The sequence below is a fragment of the Rhincodon typus genome, chromosome 16 (genome assembly GCF_021869965.1).
Source record: "Rhincodon typus isolate 14 chromosome 16, sRhiTyp1.1, whole genome shotgun sequence".
In the NCBI taxonomy this organism is placed as follows: domain Eukaryota; kingdom Metazoa; phylum Chordata; class Chondrichthyes; order Orectolobiformes; family Rhincodontidae; genus Rhincodon; species Rhincodon typus.
Window position 1 is genome coordinate 6,792,004 of NC_063347.1, and position 17,096 is coordinate 6,809,099.

The following is a 17,096-nucleotide window of genomic DNA, read 5'->3' on the forward strand; positions in this document are numbered from 1 at the left end:
TGGTTAGGTGGTAGGGGTAGGTGAAGCAGCAAGGACGGTGGGAATTTCTAGAATGGGGATTTTCCATGGTCACTGAGAAACCCACACAGGTGGCAATTTCCACACAATGTGTCATGAGTACAATCTCGCCTGCAGCGGACCCCACACACAGACTGCTTTCTCTAAACCCAGGTAACCGGGTTAATATAGGGACATGTGAAGAGGGCTGATTCTGGAGTTTAACGGTGCATAGAACCCTAATATATCTCGTATTCTTTCATCTTGACAATTTCTTAATTCACTGGAAAAAGATTAAAGTAACATGTTTTGTGATAATTATCCAGTTCAATCCTCGAGCTGGAAGCATTGAGGGAGTTTTGAAAATTGCAAATATACACACGTGATAGTGATGCAATGGGCTCCCGATGATGTGAAACTGTAATAATTCACCTCAAGTTCTTTACTATTAAAGATCGGTTCTCACGATCTACCATTCTACCCATTGATCTGAGAGTTACATAGAAGCAATCCCAGCCACTAATGATCTAGGTTGCCAAATGTTGGCAGTCCCACCTTGGACGTGCTTAGCTGTGACGCATTATCAATTTGCAGTCATCAACACAAGGGGTTCAACAATTTCCCACCTTTGGTGTGTACAGAATGGGCAGGACAAAATCGCCAGGATTGACAGGAATCTTGCCTGTGAAGAGAATGCAACGCAATGGTCTCAATGTGGACTTCACAAGCTTCAAAATCTCCCCACCCCCGACCGCATCCCAAGACCAGCCCAGCTCGTCCCCGCCTCCTTGACCTGTCCGTCTTTTCTCCCACCTATCCACTCCTCCCACTTCACTGACCAACCCCCACCCCCACCTCCTACCTACTAGTCTCATCCCCGCCTCCTTGACCTATCTGTCTTCCCTCCCACCCACCTGCCCCTCCCTCCTCACTGACCAACCCCCATCCAAACTCCCTACCTACACTCACCTTTACTGGCTCCATCCCTGCCTCCTTGACCTGTCCATCTTCTCTCCACCTATCTGCTCCTCTATCCACCTTCTATCATCACCTCCCCCTCTATTTATTTCAGAGCCCCCTTCCTCTCCCCCATTTCTGAAGAAGGGTCCAGACCCAAAACGTCAGCTTTCCTGCTCCTCTGATGCTGCTTGGCCTGCTGTGTTCATCCAGCTCTACACCTTGTTATCTCAGATTCTCCAGCATCTGCAGTTCCTACTATCTCTGAAGAGAATGAATTTGTTTGCACTCATCAGGCAGTGAGTGACTGTTGGCTTGGGGGAGGTTTGGAGGATGGAGGACAGTCACATACCCAAGGTCTTGCTGTATGGTACGCCAGCTGGAGCTTGCCAACGAGTTGATGCCCAAAGCTCCGCTTCATAGTTGCTTCCCAGCATGACACGACGGTCCTGAAAACTGATTATGGCACGCGGCAGAGATGGGCAAAAAAAGGTGACATCTTCTGCAGGCTGGTGCGCATCTCCATGGTGACCAGTGGCTCCAGGAGCTTGGTAATGGATGCTAACACCAAAAACAACAGCAAGAGGAAGCTCAGTCACTTCACTATGGAAGAACCTGCCTCCTGAGTACTGCCCTTTCAGCCATCAGCAACGATTCCCCGTACAAAGATCAACCCTCCCCTACTCTACCCCCAAATGGATTATCTGCCGTGTGCCCCTCATCTTTTGTTGTTGTAAAAATGCCAATGAGAGTGAGCTCAGCTCAAGCATCAGAGAACTGACTACCATTGAGAACTGCCTTCGTTCCAATATAATCAAAAAGCGGGAGGCTATCCCAGAGCTATTGCAGCCCGGCAATCACTCTCAAACTTACTAATGTAATATAGATTAATTTCTTCACAGTAATATAAAAGCTAAGTGGATGCTGGAGATTGGAAATCAAACTAAAAAGCTCTGGAAGAACTCAGCAGAGCTGGCAGTATCTTTATTCGAAAGAATAGTCACAGAGGACTCAAGATGTTAGCTCAGTTTTTCATCTTCATAGATTCTGCCAAACATGTTGAGCTTCTTCAGCATTTTTTTAAGAATCACCGAATCCCTACAGTGTGGGAGCAGGCCATTCGACCCATTGGGTCCACACCAGCCCTCTGAAGAGCATCCCATCCAGTCCCTGTAACCGTACATTCCCCATGGCCAATCCATCTAACCTGCACATTTTGGGATTGTGGGAGGGAACTGCAGCACCTGGAGGAAACCCACACAGAGACGGGGAGAATGTGCAAACTCCCCTCAGACAGTCGCCCAAGGTTGGAATCAAACCCAAGTCCCTGGTGCTGTGAGGCAGCACTGCTAACCACTGAGCTACCCTGTGCAACAGTTGCTGGGTCAAAATGATAGAATTCTTATTGTGTACGATGATAGAATGCATTCACACAGGACCTCAATGAATCAAATCTACCATCAACCTTCCCAAGGGCATCAAGGGATGGGCAACAAATACTAGTTTTGCCAGTGATAAATCATTCGACTTTTTCAGTTATAAGCAAAACAGAATGTTTGCCTCCTTTCAGGAAGTGCAGAACCTATTGAAACAATAAGACACCATCGGACACTTATTTATAGAGGTATGCAGTCTTTAATTCATCAAGTTTGGACTGTGGGTGACATTTATAATATATATTTATATAATATATACACACACACATACACGGACAGACACGCACTCAATAAGCAAACAGAAGCCAGGGAGCATTGCTGAAGAACCTGGAGACTGAGAATATTAAAAGGAGACTGGCTGCAAAACTATTGTGCCCTTCTTCAGTTCAAATCTTTTGGAACTTTTTGGAAAAGCACCAAAACTCTACCCAGCTAATTCCAAATCTCAAATTGATTGCTGTCCTGAAAAAGACTTTGTCAAACTAAGGATTACAATCTTTCAAGATTTGATTGAGATGTCCCAGAAACTAAGCTGGTGGAATTAAAATTCACTTCATTAGGCTGGAGTCGAAAGGTAGTCTCAGTGATGGTGACCATCAAACTATCAATAATTGTTGCAGATGCTCATCTGGTTCACTCATATCCATTAGGGAAGGAAATCTGCTGTCCTTATCTGATGTGACTCTAGACCCACAACAGTGTGGCTGACTCTTCTCTGAAATAGCCCTAGCAAGTCACTCAGTTCAAGGGTAATTCGGGAGGGACATCGTGGGGAGGCAATATTCTGGGGACAAAAGCAGAAATAGCTGGAAAAACTCAGCAGGTTTGGCAGCATCTGGGAAGAGAAACCAGAGTTAATGTTACAGGTCCAGTGACCCTTCCTCAGGACTCTGGTTTTGTTTCTGACTTCCGGCATCCACAGTTCTTTTGGCTTTAATGTTCTGGGGACCTGGGATCGTATCCCGCACGGCAGATGGTGGGGATCTGAATTCAGTAAAGAATCGGGAATTATGAGTCTAATGATGACTGTAAATCCATTGTCGATTGTTGGAAAAACCCATCTGGTTCACTAATGTCCTTTAGGGAAGGAAACTGCCATCCTTACCTGGTCTGGCCTACATGTGACTCCAGACCCACAGCAATGGGGTTGACGCTTAAGTGCCCTCTGGGCAATTAGGGATGGGCAGTATAGCCAGTGACACCCTCATTCCATGAATGAATTTAAAAAAACTGTTGTTGCCAGCAATATTCTTTTCACTGGATACAGACAAATAACAAACTATAATTTTCTACATCTTACAGTTTGAAAATTAAGACCATGTTCAGTTGATTGAAAACTCTTCGTCAGGAGAACCAATTTTGCTTAAAGGGGTAAAGATGGAGCCTGTCCAAGGCTTGCACCTTCTGCAGGTGCTCAGTGGCTCAGTGAACTTTTTCTGTTTGATCGATTTGTACGAGTGGGATTTATTTTCTGCGCCCAGCATTCAGTTTTCCCTTAATAATACTGGCGTTGGGTGTGAGGAGGTAAAAAAAACAAAGTTGCTGGAAAAGCTCAGCAGGTCTGGCAGCATCTGTGAAGGAGAAAACAGAGTTAATGTTTCGGGTCCGGTGACCCTCAGAACAGTTCTGAGGAAACGTTAACTCTGTTTTCTCCTTCACAGATGCTGCCAGACCTGCTGAGCTTTTCCAGCAACTTTGTTTTTGTTCCTGATTTACAGCATCTGCAGTTCTTTCAGTTTTTATTGGGTGTGAGGAGGTGTCTACTGTTTTGGAAAAATGGGCAGTATTACCCAGCAGTGATTTCTTCCTTCATATGCTGCAAGTGTTTTCATCATGCACAATAAATAATTTGGATGCATGGTACTGGTGTGTAAGACTCCTCTGCACCAAACTAGACCACCATTATAGCAGCAAGGAGTTCCCCTGACAGTTTCTGCTGAGTGGCCGTGAGCTATTCTTATTATAATTTAAAAACAAGTAACTACGAACATACATTCCCACGCCTCCCCCAAACAGAATCTGCGTCCCTCTCTCGGTGCTTGCATGCCTATTAAGGTGAAATCCTTACTCTGACTGATTACAGAAAGCAGCAGTAACATGGTTGAAGTTGACTACCACTGTAGCGGGAATGTGCAATCCCCTATTAACTGCAACTGTTGATCTCCCAACCTGACAGTATCTATTCCAAAGCAGCAGAGCTGATAGTTTTGACTGAATGTGTAGCAATCGCGGAGCAGGAGGTGACCACTCGGTCTCTCTTAGCCATACTAGTCAACAGAAATGTTCATTCCAATGTTAAATCTTCTCTCATTCACACTCAGATCTAAGGGCAAGTCCCCTGTGTGACGATGCTGGAAAACTGTAATGCATGGAAGCATTACTACTGGCAGTGGTTACTTGGCCAAATATGGTTGTAAAATCTGGAATACCCCTTCTATACCTCTTGGCCTTCTTTCTCCTTATCAAAGTTGCCTGAAAATCTGAGATAGTAGGAACTGCAGATGCTGGAGAATCCGAGACAACAAGTGCAGAGCTGGATGAACACAGCAGGCCAAGCAGCATCATAGGAGCAGAAAGGCTGACGTTTCGGGCCTAGACCCTTTCAAAATCTGATTCTTGTCCAGCCAGATATCCCCCTGCATGCTGTCCCCAGCACTTCCACACCATCTTGTGCTTCAAAGCATGCTCGCATCCTGTTCCTCGGGCATTTATGATGGACTTTGAATGACACTCCACGAGGCTTTTGTCAATCAGATAATTCAGGGATACTATTGCATACTTCTGGTGAAGGTGGGACTTGAACCTGGGCCACCTGGTCCACATGTAGGGACACTACCACTGCACCAAAAAAGTCCTTTGGGCTCCGACTGAACTTCACAGTTCGCTCTGGAGATTCAGTGGAGGGGTCGGTGGAAGAAGGAGAGAGTGGGATTGAGTGGAAGATAGACCTTGCAATCACAAGGGGGTGATCTCTGCAGGAATGAAGCTCCCACAATCCCACCCCTTCTCCTGGGCAAAAGCACAGGATGGTCACTGCCCCCTCCAAGTGGACCTCACCCCACTGGGTCATTAAGGTATTCATTCAGAGATGGGTTTTGTGAAATGGGGTCTCTTCCAGGCATGATGTCAGATACATTTCGCCATTCCTTCAGTGTCACTGGGTCAACATGCTGGGGCTCCCTTTCTCGTTGTATTGTGGGTGTACTATGGACTGCAGTGGTTCAAGAAGGCATCTCACCATCACCTTCTCAAGGGCAATTAGGGATGGGCAATGAAAACTGGCCCAGACAGCGACGTCCACATCCCACGAATAAATCAGAAAAAGTCTCACCCTTGGGATGTACTACTGACTGAACCTATTGGAGGAATCTGAGCATATTCCAATGCACAAACAGAGCATTTTTTGATTAGTAAATAAATCACCATTGGACATTGGTTAAAATCAACTCTAATTAAGCAGCAAGCAAAACTTTGGAGAGCAGTATGTATTCCTTCCTTGTGGAAACTTTGAAATGTATTGGAAGAACAGGAAGTCAGATAATTCATCTGTTGCTCCAGAGATAACCCACAAAATCTGAACGTGGATCTGTGTTATACTTTTACGTTAGCCATTGAAATTACATTCCTATTTTGGATAAATGCACACAAGCCATCACAGATAAAGAACGTCCCTTGGTGGTAGTGGAACCAAAGGCTACATGCAAGGTCCCAAGGGCAGTATTAAAGGTTTACTGGATGGAGGTGTATTGTTTACGCCATTCAATATTCAGCACTGGGTGATGGAATACTTCCAAATAGCAGGTCTCTGATGAGGCTTTACTGCAAGGGGAATGGATAGGAAAAGCAGGGCGCTTGCAAGACTGCACACTGGGTACAGTTTTAGCTTTATTTAAGGTAGGATCTAAGTGCACAGATGTTCAGAGAAAGTTCACTCCACTCATTCCTGGGTAAAGGTCACTGTAGTCCTACTGGACCATAGGGCTACTCTCTCATTAGAGAGAGACAACTGGTGGCGGTTTAACCTGAGGGTCACCACATCTCAGGCAAGGGGAGAGGTTTATAAGGACGGTCCTTCATGGTGACCTCGGTTGGCATAGGAATTGAATCCACACCGTTGGCATCACTCTGTTTTGTAAACCAGCCATCCAGTCAACTGAACTGTCCAATCCCAATTCCTGTGATGGTGTGGTGTTTGTGGGGGTGTGAGAGGGGCGCGTGTTGGGGGCCTGGGATGGTAACCTTATGAAGGAGATTTGGGACAGGTTAGGCTTGTATCTTGGGAGTTGAGAAAAATGAGACGTGAATATGTTGAAACACTTGAGAACCTGAGGGGACTTGACAGAGTAGGTGCTGAATGAGTGTTTCTGTTGTTGGGAGAGACTAGAAAGGAGGGGACACACTTTAAGAATAAGGGGTTGCCCATTTAAGGTCGAGTCGAGGAGATTTCTTTTTCTCTATTAGAGGACTGTGCCTCTTTGGAACTATCCTTGCCAGGGGACAGTGGAGACAGAATCACTGAAGATATTTAAGACGGAGGTAGACGGATTCTTGGCTAACAGGGGAGTTATGTTTTTTGGGGATAGGTTGGAATATGGAATTAGGTCACAATCACAATTACAATTACCCATGATAGCATGGAATTTACTTGAGAAAGGATGTATTGGCACTGGAGGGGGTGCAAAGGAGGTTCACTAGGTTGATTCCGGAGTTGAGGGGGTTGGCTTATGAGGAGAGACTGAGTAGATTGGGATTATATTCATTGGAATTCAGAAGATTGAGGGGGGATCTTATAGAAACATATAAAATTATGAAGGGAATAGATAAGAAAGAAGTAGAGAGGATGTTTCCACTGGCAGGTGAAACTAGGACAAGAGGGCATAGCCTCAAGATTAGAGGGAGCAGATTTAGGACTGAATTGAGAAGGAACTTCTTCACCCAGAGGGTTGTTAATCTATGGAATTCCTTGCCCAGTGGAGTAGTTGACGCTACTTCAGCAAATGTTTTTAAAGATAAGGTAGATTTTTTTTGAACAATAAAGGAATTAAGGGATACGGTGAGATCGCGGGTAAGTGGATCTGAGTCCACGAAAAGATCAGCCATGATCTTATTGAATGGCGGAGCAGGTTCGAAGGGCCGGACGGCCTACTCTTGCTCCTAGCTCTTATGTTCTTATGTTCTTATGGAATGGCAGAGCAAGTTAATGACCTGAACGGCTCAATTCCTCCAGCTCCACACTGTGTTATCTCAGACTCCAGCATCAGCAGTTCGTACTATCACTTCTGTCCCTAATTTGTTTGTTTGTGTGTGGGCACAGCACAGGTACACACAGACAAAAAACTTTGGCCCAAAGTGCTTTAACCTGGAGAGGGACACTCCCATGTTCCCAATTTCTACTATGTCTTCTCTCTGCCTAAGGTGGCGTTTATGTGCTGAGCACCTTCCCAGTGGAGGAGTGGGGGAGAGGGGGTTAATATGATCCCAGAATCCCACAGGCTATCTATGTTCTAATGGGACAGGAGTCAGGGTGGCAGAGGTGAAAGGTCATTGTTGAACCCAGCTCATTACCTGGCTGGAGATGTGTTTGCAATCACCATTTTTGGAAAAATGGCCAGCATTTCAAAGCCTTGTCTCTTGAACAAAGTTACGAATGAAGACTTCCACAGTGAATCTGATTGCAATCTATCACCATGGTGATAACTGTCCTGTTGGTGATGCACAACAGAATTTGGGAAGTGACGCATTCCCATCCACACAGTTTTCTGAGTTGTTTGTCCAATAACTATCCATAAAGATTCCATCTTAATTCAGAAACTCTGAGAACATCAAAAAAAAAGCACCTTTTGTTTTAAACAATTGCATATTATCATGCCAAGTTCACTAATTACAAACAAGATACACTCTGATACGTTGCCCCACTTTGCCTTGTTTGCTGTTTGCTCAGTCGTCATGATTAAAAATTTACACCTTTCTGACTCTTTCTTGTTGTTTTATTCAGCTTCTTCTTTGCTTGCTTGGCTCTGTTAAAGCGAAAAGAAAAGATTTCAGTTTAGCTGTTTCCTCTTTTTAAGAACCGTGAAGCTTGTAAGTGATGTATAGGAGATAGTAGGAACTGCAGATGCTGGAGAATCCCTTTTCTGATGAAGGGTCTAGGCCCGAAACGTCAGCCTCTCTGCTCCTATGATGCTGCTTGGCCTGCTGTGTTCATCCAGCCCTGCACCTTGTTGTCAAGTGATGTATAGGCCTGGGTTGTCTGACAAAAGAGGTAGGCCCAATGTCCGCAAGTGTCAAAGCAACGCTGGAAAAAGCTGCCCAACTTAGTAGGCCCCAGGTTTAATTCCAACTAAAACTGGTTGATCAATACTCCTGAGGGAACCTCAATTGCACCAGCCAATAGGGGAAGCTGGCAACTGATGGAGTGGAATTAAACAAGCACACATCTTGTTAGTGGTATGTCAATTATATTGTTAAACTATTGTGAAACTATTCCCCTATTGGCTGGGGCAATTGAGATCTTGTTTGATTAAGTGCCCCCCTACAGCACTTGAGGACAGACTGCCGGGACCCAGGGAGAGGAGACAGGAGGCAGACAAATTCAATACTGCATTCTGTGAACGAACTCATTATCAAGAAATGGACTAGTGCCTGGTTTCATACATCGCCAACTGGCTTGGGAGGGAGGTGACATTTTGCATTCCACGGCTGGGGTTTTATGTTGGCTGCAGGGGAAAGTAGGGAGGAGATAGGTGTAACATTGGGCACAATGGCAGCACCCATGGTGGAGGAGGTGTGCGTGACTTCCTCCTATTTGGGTGCCCTATGGAGGACGCTCCAAGGTGCGCCCTTGACTGCCCTCCCCACTCTTTCCCCTCCTGCCCACTGCCCTGCCACGGAGTCCAGACAGGTATCACCAGCCTCCCAGCCTCCTGGATCTGGTCAGACCTGGACCTAACTCCGTCTGGGCTCCATGGCCCCCTTTCCTCAGGGGATTCGCTGTAGTCCCAGCAGTGACCATTGCTCCTGGTGGCGCTGCTGGCACATGTGATTGGCTGGTAGCTGTCAATAGGCACAGCCTCCCCTTTGATGGGGTCAGAAGTCCTGCCTGTAGCCAATTAAGGGCACTACAGTGGTTGAATAGCACGAGTGTGGGGAGGGGGATGTGGACAAGTGTAGGTTGGCTCTTCCTGACTTTCACATTAAGGGTTGGGGCCCCCAGTCCTACCTTAAAATTCAGCCCGCTTTGGAGAGTCTGTAAGTCCCTGGTTAAAGGTTGAGAGAGGATTGGGGAAGGACAGGGGAGGTGTCAGTTATGCTGGCCCATTGGGATAAAGAGTTTGAGGATAAAGGACAGAGAAGATTCACCAGGAGGTTGCCTGGGATGGAGAATCTCAGTTATGAGGAGAGACTGCATAGGCTGGGTTTGTTTTCCCTGCAGCAGAGGAGGCTGGGGTTGGGGGTGGGGAGGGATCTGACTGAGGTAGACAAAATTATGAGAGGCATGGACAGGGTAGATCATGAGAATCTTTTCCCCAATGGCAAACGCGTCTAAGACCAGAGGTGTAAGTTCAAGGTGAGGAGTAAATAGTTTAGAGGAAATCTGAGGAAAGTTTCGTTTCCACCCAGAGGCTGGTAGAAATATGGAACGGGCTGCTTGAGAGGGTGGGGGGAGGCAGGTGCTCTTGCAAGCATATGGATGGGCACTTAAAATGCCAAGGCATAGTTGGCTATGGACCAAGTGCAGGTAAATGGGATTGGTGTAGTTTGGTATTTGTTGGTTGGCATTGACATAGTAGGCCGAAGGGCCATGTTCTATGCTGTATGACTCGACGACATTCACAAGCTGGGCACACAGATAGGATAATAGAGTACAGAATGTCGTTCATTCCATCCATTGTGTTGGCACTGACTCTTTGAAAGAGTCATCTAATTGGTCCCACTCACCTGTTCTCCAACCTTCCCCTCCCACACACCCCCCTCCTATTTCCCAAGTCCTAAAACCTTTCCTTTTCTGAATCTATATTCAGTTTCCTTTTGAATGTTACTGAGGTGGTCTAAAGATTCAAAAGACAAAAGACTTTTGAATCCAGTAACATCCTGATCAATGAAAATTGCTGAATTACATGGAGGAGTCTTAGACAGCAAAGGATTACCATGAACTACTACCTGACACCAGACAAAGGCATTGGAGTGAACTTTCTGATTGTCCTAGGTTAACCCCAGCAATGACATATAGAAACATCAAAAATAGGAACAGGAGTAGGCCATTTGGCCCTTCGAGCCTGCTTCACCATTCAATATGATCATGGCTGATCGTCCAACTCAGTCCCCTGTTCCCTCTAGCTCCCCATATCCTTCGATCCCTTTAGACCTAAGAACTATATCTAACTCTTTCTTGAAAACATTCAATGTTTTGGCCTCAGCTGCTTTTTGAGGCTTAGAATTCCAACTCACCACTCTCTGGGTGAAAGCATTTCTCATCTCAGTTCTAAATGTCCTATCCCATACCTCTAGATTGTGACACCTAGTTCTGAACTCCTCAGTCATCACAAACATCCTTCCTGTGTTTACCAGGTCTAATCCTGTTAGCATTTTACAGGTGTCAATGAGACTCATGCCTCATTTTTCTAAACTCCAGTGAATGTAGTCCTAACTGATCCAATCTCGCCCCACCATACGTCAGTCCTGCCGCCCCAGGAATCAGTCTGGTAAACCTTTGCTGTGCTCCCTCCATCACCAGAACATCCTTCCTCTGATAAAGAGGCAGAAACTGTACATAAAACTCCAGGTGTGGACTCACCAAGGCCCTAGGCAATTTCAGCAAGACATCCCTGCTCCTGTACTCGAATCCTCTCACTGTGAAGGCCAACATACCATTTACCTTATAAAAACTGAGCATTTAGCAGCAGGGACATTGATGTGACTGCTCTGGCAGTTCTAGTGAATAACTAGCTGGAGGTCAGGGACGAAGACAGCATTGGGAGAGAGATGCACCCTTGTACAAAGTCTCCCAAAGTCATTGGTTTACTGTCAAGTCAGTCTAAAACAGGCAGACAAGACCAACTGAATGCCAACATATTTGGTCTCTGTTAAGGAGATGTGCTGGACCATGCTACCTTTCAGCGATGTCAAAAGCAATTAACATCAAAAATTAATACCAGCTGCTTCAGTCTTAATGTAATCAAGGAATGCCAGTTCACGACACGTTAAGCCCCTCACATTTGGACAGTGTCGCTCTCTTTATTTAACAATCTGCCTAGTCTGCTTCAGCACTTTGTACAGACTCACCTGGAAACAGTAACCAGAGATAGAGAAATAAAGAGACATTTTCCCTGTGCACTGCAACCTAACATGTCCCTCAGAAACATCTCGAAGTGTCTGATATACAAAGGTGCCACAGGAAGATCCCACAAATTACTATTAGGTGAGCAGGTAATGAATTTGATTTTGGAGTCATAGATTCATAGAGTCATACAGTATGGAAACAGACCCATCCAACTAGTCCACGCCAACCAGACATCCTAAACTAACGTAGTCCCATTTGCCAGCATTTGGCCCATTACCCTCTAAACCCTCCCTATTCATGTACCCATCCAGATGCTTTTTAAATGGTTGTAATTGTACCTGTCTCCAGCACTTCCTATGGCAGCTCATTCCATACTCACACCACCCTCTGAGTGAAAAAGTTACCCCTCGGGTTCCTTTAAAAATCTTTCCCCTTTCACCTTAAACCTATGCTCTCTAGATTTGGACTCCCCTACCCTAGGGGAAAGACCTTTGTTATTCAGTTGGCCTCACCATCGGAACTGCCTCTACTGTTTGTTACCCACCAGAACCACTGAAGCAGGCAAGTATAGGGCCAGTCTTTAATGTGGTAGCAGCTGTGCCTCAGTGGGTAGCATTCTCACGTTTAACTTGGAAGGCTATGGGTTCGAGACCCCTGCCGACATTCGCACAGTGACACTGTTGACAATGCGTTATTTTGGAAGACAAGACGGCACCTCTCCTCTCTAGTAGGTGTAAAGGACTCCATTACACTGTTTTGAAGAGGAGCACAAGTCCTCCCACATTAGGGGTGGCACGGTGGCTCAGTGGTTAGCACTGCAGCCTCATAGCACCAGGGACCCAGGTTCAATTCCAACCTCGGGTGACTGTCTGTGCAGAGTTTGCATGTTCTCCCTGGGTCTGCATGGGTTTCCTCTGGGTGTTCTGGTTTCCTCCCACAGTCCAAAGATGTGTAGGCTAGGTGGATTGGCCATGCTAAATTACCCATAGATTTCAGGAGTGTGTGGGTTATATGGAGATGGGTCTGGGTGGGATGCTCCAAGGGTCAGTGTGGACTTGTTGGGCAAAAGGGCCCGTTTCCACACTGTAGGGATTCTTTGATGTCCTGTCCAATAGTTATCCTATCCCATACCAACATCAACAATCAGGCTATCTGGTCATCCATCTCACTGCTAATTATGGGAGCTTGCTGGTTCCAGGTTTCCCATATTATGAAAGGTTACCATGTGTGTGTCAGAATGGGGGCAGGAGCATGGGGTTTGAAGGGAGATGCTAAGGTACTTAGCCAACAACAGAACAAGGTGAAAACAGAAAAGAGCAAAGTTTTACTTGTCACACTCAGCTCTTTACCATCCACCAAAGTTATGACAGATCAGCAGGGCCAACCCGTTAGAAATTTCCCCTTCATCACACACACAAAACACACACTCACACACATAGACAGACACATGCTCACACTCACAGACAGACACAAAATCACACTCAGACACACCATACTCACAGACAGAGACACATTCATACTCACAGATTGACACAAATACTCACACAAAACACACTCACAGATAGACACAAAATCACACTCACACTCACAGACAGACACAAAATCACACTCACACTCACAGACAGACACAAAATCACACACACACATAGACAGATATGCTCACACTCACAGACACAAAATCACACTCAGACACACCACACTCACAGACAGACGCACACGTGCACGCACAGATAGACACAAATACACACACACACTTACTCACAGATAGACACAAATACATGCACACAGCCACACTCACAAATAAACACCCACACACTCACAGATAGACCCAAATATACACACATAGATGCACAAATACAAACACACACACACGCACAGGTAGACACAAATACACACTCATAGTCACAATCACAGACAGGCACAAATATACACAGCCACACTCACAGCTAGATGCACATACACAGACACAAATACACGTTCTCAGACAGACACAAATACACACACATACTCTCACTCACTCACAGACACACTTTAAGATAGACACATATGCACACACTCGCAGATTGGCACATACACATTTTCATAGATAGAAGCATGCTCACATACACACTCACAGAGACACACATATATGTATTCACATACATACTCAGATAGAAACATGCATTCATCCACATGCACACCCGCATGCACACACACAGATATGTACGCACAAAGACATGCACATACATACATACAGACACACATAACACATACACACACACACACACACACACATACACACACATACACACACACACACACAGGTTTTGACTTTGCTTAAAAGAAGTGACTTACCCAGGAGAAAAGGGCAATTTCCATTCATTGATTAGGAAGGGAATAAGGTGATATGAAGACAAGGTTAAGAAAGGTTTAGTGAAAGATCCCAAGATTTCCTTTCAGGAACCCAAAGCCTTACCTTTGTTGTTCTTGCATCTCTGTTCACAATCCTCCTGTGTGTGGAACCGGTTTGCATTGCCCATGCAGCCACTGTAAATGAAGGGTCGACATTTGTCTGTCTTCCTGTGGTAATACCAACGCAGTGTGTACCTGGAACATGTTCCTTCATCCAGGGCCAACAGGCAGGGCTCTGCTCAATCCAAAGGACAGTCAGCAGTTAATAAACTATAGAACTTTGATGCCTTTTTGTCATAATAGAACAGGCCCTTTCAAACTCTTACACTTCCAACGCCATCTTCCACTCTATTTTTCTCTTCTCCCAGACACTCCCTCGTCCTCTCACTCTCTTTCTCACCCTGTTTTCATATCCCCACTTCTTGGTTTTCTCCTCCCATTGTCTCTCTCTTTCCCCACTTGTCCCCCAACCCCTCTCTCTCTTCCTTCTCTATTTCCCCTCTCCATCTTCTTTCTCAACCATTGGCTATTTCCCTCATCTGTCTCTCATTTCTCTCTCAGCTTTCTCCGACCCGTTTGTCACCCCCAATTCTTTCCCTTGCCACACTCTCTATCCTATCTTTTCTTGCACCGTCTCTCAACATTCTCCCTCCTTCTCTCTCAGCTTTCCCATTCCCATCTCTAACTCACGCATCTTTCTCGCCTTACCCCTCTCTCCTGACCTGCCCTATCTCTCTTCGCTCTGTCTCCCTTCTTGTGCACTAACCCACTTCAAAGTAACAGTTTCTCCTCCCAATCGCATTTCCAGTGTCCTCTCATGGTCTACCTTGTCTTTGCTGCCGATGCCTGCTCTTGGCCATGTCAACTGCCAGATAAATGGATGTTGCCATTGAGCAGGGAGCTTGGTTTTTCATCAGGTTGGATCAGGTTGACGGACTGTCACAGGGTAGGATGAAATATTCCACCGAAAGTCATGCCTTTGTGTGGATACAAGCCTTTGCTGCTGTAATTTATATTCTGCCTCTAACTCTGCAATTTAGAATTTTCATTTTCACTAAGGGAATAACATTTGCTGAAGTGACCTCCCTGTTTGTAAAGGGACTGTCGTTATGTCAGCAAACACGGCAGCCATTTTCTCCATCCACACCAATCAAATAAGTGACCAATCATTTCTCTTTGGACACTAGGACAGCTTCCCTGCTCTACATCCACGGGATCTTCTTTCTTCCCAACTTCAATGGATCTTCAGCAGAACTTGAGTGGTCAGGAAGAATGTCTCATCTAAAGAGAAACACGTCCGAGAGAGCCTTATTCCCTTGGAAGTGGAGACTATGCTGCAGAATGATGACCTAACATGAGGGCATGACCCCACTGGTTTCTGTCTGAGAGATGGTAGTGTTACTGACTGTGCTTGTCTCAGTTAGACAAATACTTAATAAACCTTCAAAAGAGAAAGATGATCTGGTCATTTATCTCATTGTTGATGGAGGGACTGTTGTTGTGAATCATGTGGCTGCTGTGTTTCTCTATGACAATTCCTGCACATTGTCCATGATTTGTTGGATTAAAGCACTCTGGAATATCTTGAGATCTTGCCAGGCGCTACAGGAATGCAAGCTTTTCTTTAGCCCTTCACTGCCAATTTTGCCCCGTGTATTATGCCCTTTACAAAAGGAGCAATTTTACTTCAGATATCTAGAAACAGCTTGGTTTTAATGCGGCTTGTCTTGTGTTACCATATAGGGCTCAAAGTTAAAGTGAAGCACTTCTTACAAGGGACAGTGTTGGAGAGAACATGTCTCACTTTTTTCTCTCCTGGCCTGGTCATCTCCAATGGTGACAGAACAGTCTATCACCCTGTCTTCTCAGTTCAATTATTAGCAGATTGAAAGGAGCTGATGTAGATGGAAGAGCAAAGGCAAAAGGATGAGTAGTGTCCCACAGAGCAAAGACTTTGAAGAGTTCTCCTGCTTCTGGGAGACATCCAAGCAGATGTTATATGATTGCTGGGTGCAGGGAAAAGCCGAACACGATGTCGCACATCTCCTGAAGCCAGAGTGCAGAGCACAAGATCAAAGAGCAGGCACCCTGTTCTGATCTAAGGCATTACAGTATCACTGCAGCTTAAAACGGTTGTCTCAGGGCGGGTAAATGGTCTGGTTGTCAGCCCCTGTGCTCAGGAAAGTTCCCAGTTTCAATCCCTGACCAGGGTCCTCTTAGCTGCCCCCAGGCTGGTTTTGAGGAGTGAGCCTTATTTGGGGAAAGGAGCAATTGAGGTGTCATGTCCTATTGCTGTCCCATCATGCTTCCTGGCAAACATGGCTGTTGGATGTAGAGATCAGTAACCTGGGCTGTGGGGAAGAGTGAGTATCTCTGTGATGCTACACCCCACTGCACTCTCCTCATCTTAGCCCAACCCCCAAAACCCTTCCTAAACCAGCATCACGAGGTTCCTACCTTGTTCGGCGGCTTCTCTTCTATACCTTTCCTGTTGTGGTGCAGTTGTAGGGTCTACTTTATCGCCTGTCGGTGGAAGGCAAACTAAATGAGTGGTCCCTTTAGTATTGAAATGAAGGAGCGCGCTAACCACTTGTGGTGAAGGGTCCAATGCTGGCAGTTCTGTGGCAGGTACAACCATTCTACTGTACAGAAACTGGCCATTCAGCCCATCTGGTCGATACACTCTTGAAGAGCTTTCCACCCTGAGTCATCTAACTTTACCACCATACGCTTCTGCTTCTTTCTCCCTCAAGGATCATCCAGCTTACCTATAAAGGCACCTTGACTCAACAATTCCAAATAGCAACAGGTTCCCTATTCTTGGGAATCCCTGGGAGAAGATAAATTTCATGAATTTGTTTTGTTTTGGCTCATGAATTCCATCCTGGATTTATTGGTGTCTATCTGATATTCATCAATCTATTGGTGCCTGTCTGATATATATCAATCTATTAGTCTCTGTCTGATATTTATCGATCTATTGGTGTCTGTCTGATATTTATCGATCTATTGGTGTCTGTCTGATATATATCGAT

General features: G+C 45.6%; 1 protein-coding gene across 1 annotated transcript in view; it reads right to left on the bottom strand.

Annotated features, from left to right (window-relative positions):
- Nucleotides 1-7,607: 7,607 nt before the first annotated feature.
- Nucleotides 7,608-17,096, bottom strand: part of LOC109915543 (collagen alpha-1(VII) chain-like) — a 47,288-nt gene continuing 37,799 nt past the window's right edge. Inside the window, exons 10-12 of the mRNA XM_048606677.1 lie at nucleotides 16,519-16,584; nucleotides 14,126-14,296; nucleotides 7,608-8,407 (exon numbers count right to left, since the gene is read on the bottom strand). Of these exons, the coding sequence (XP_048462634.1) occupies nucleotides 8,382-8,407; nucleotides 14,126-14,296; nucleotides 16,519-16,584 (263 nt within the window). The 3' untranslated portion in view covers nucleotides 7,608-8,381. The remainder of the gene's footprint in view (nucleotides 8,408-14,125; nucleotides 14,297-16,518; nucleotides 16,585-17,096) is intronic.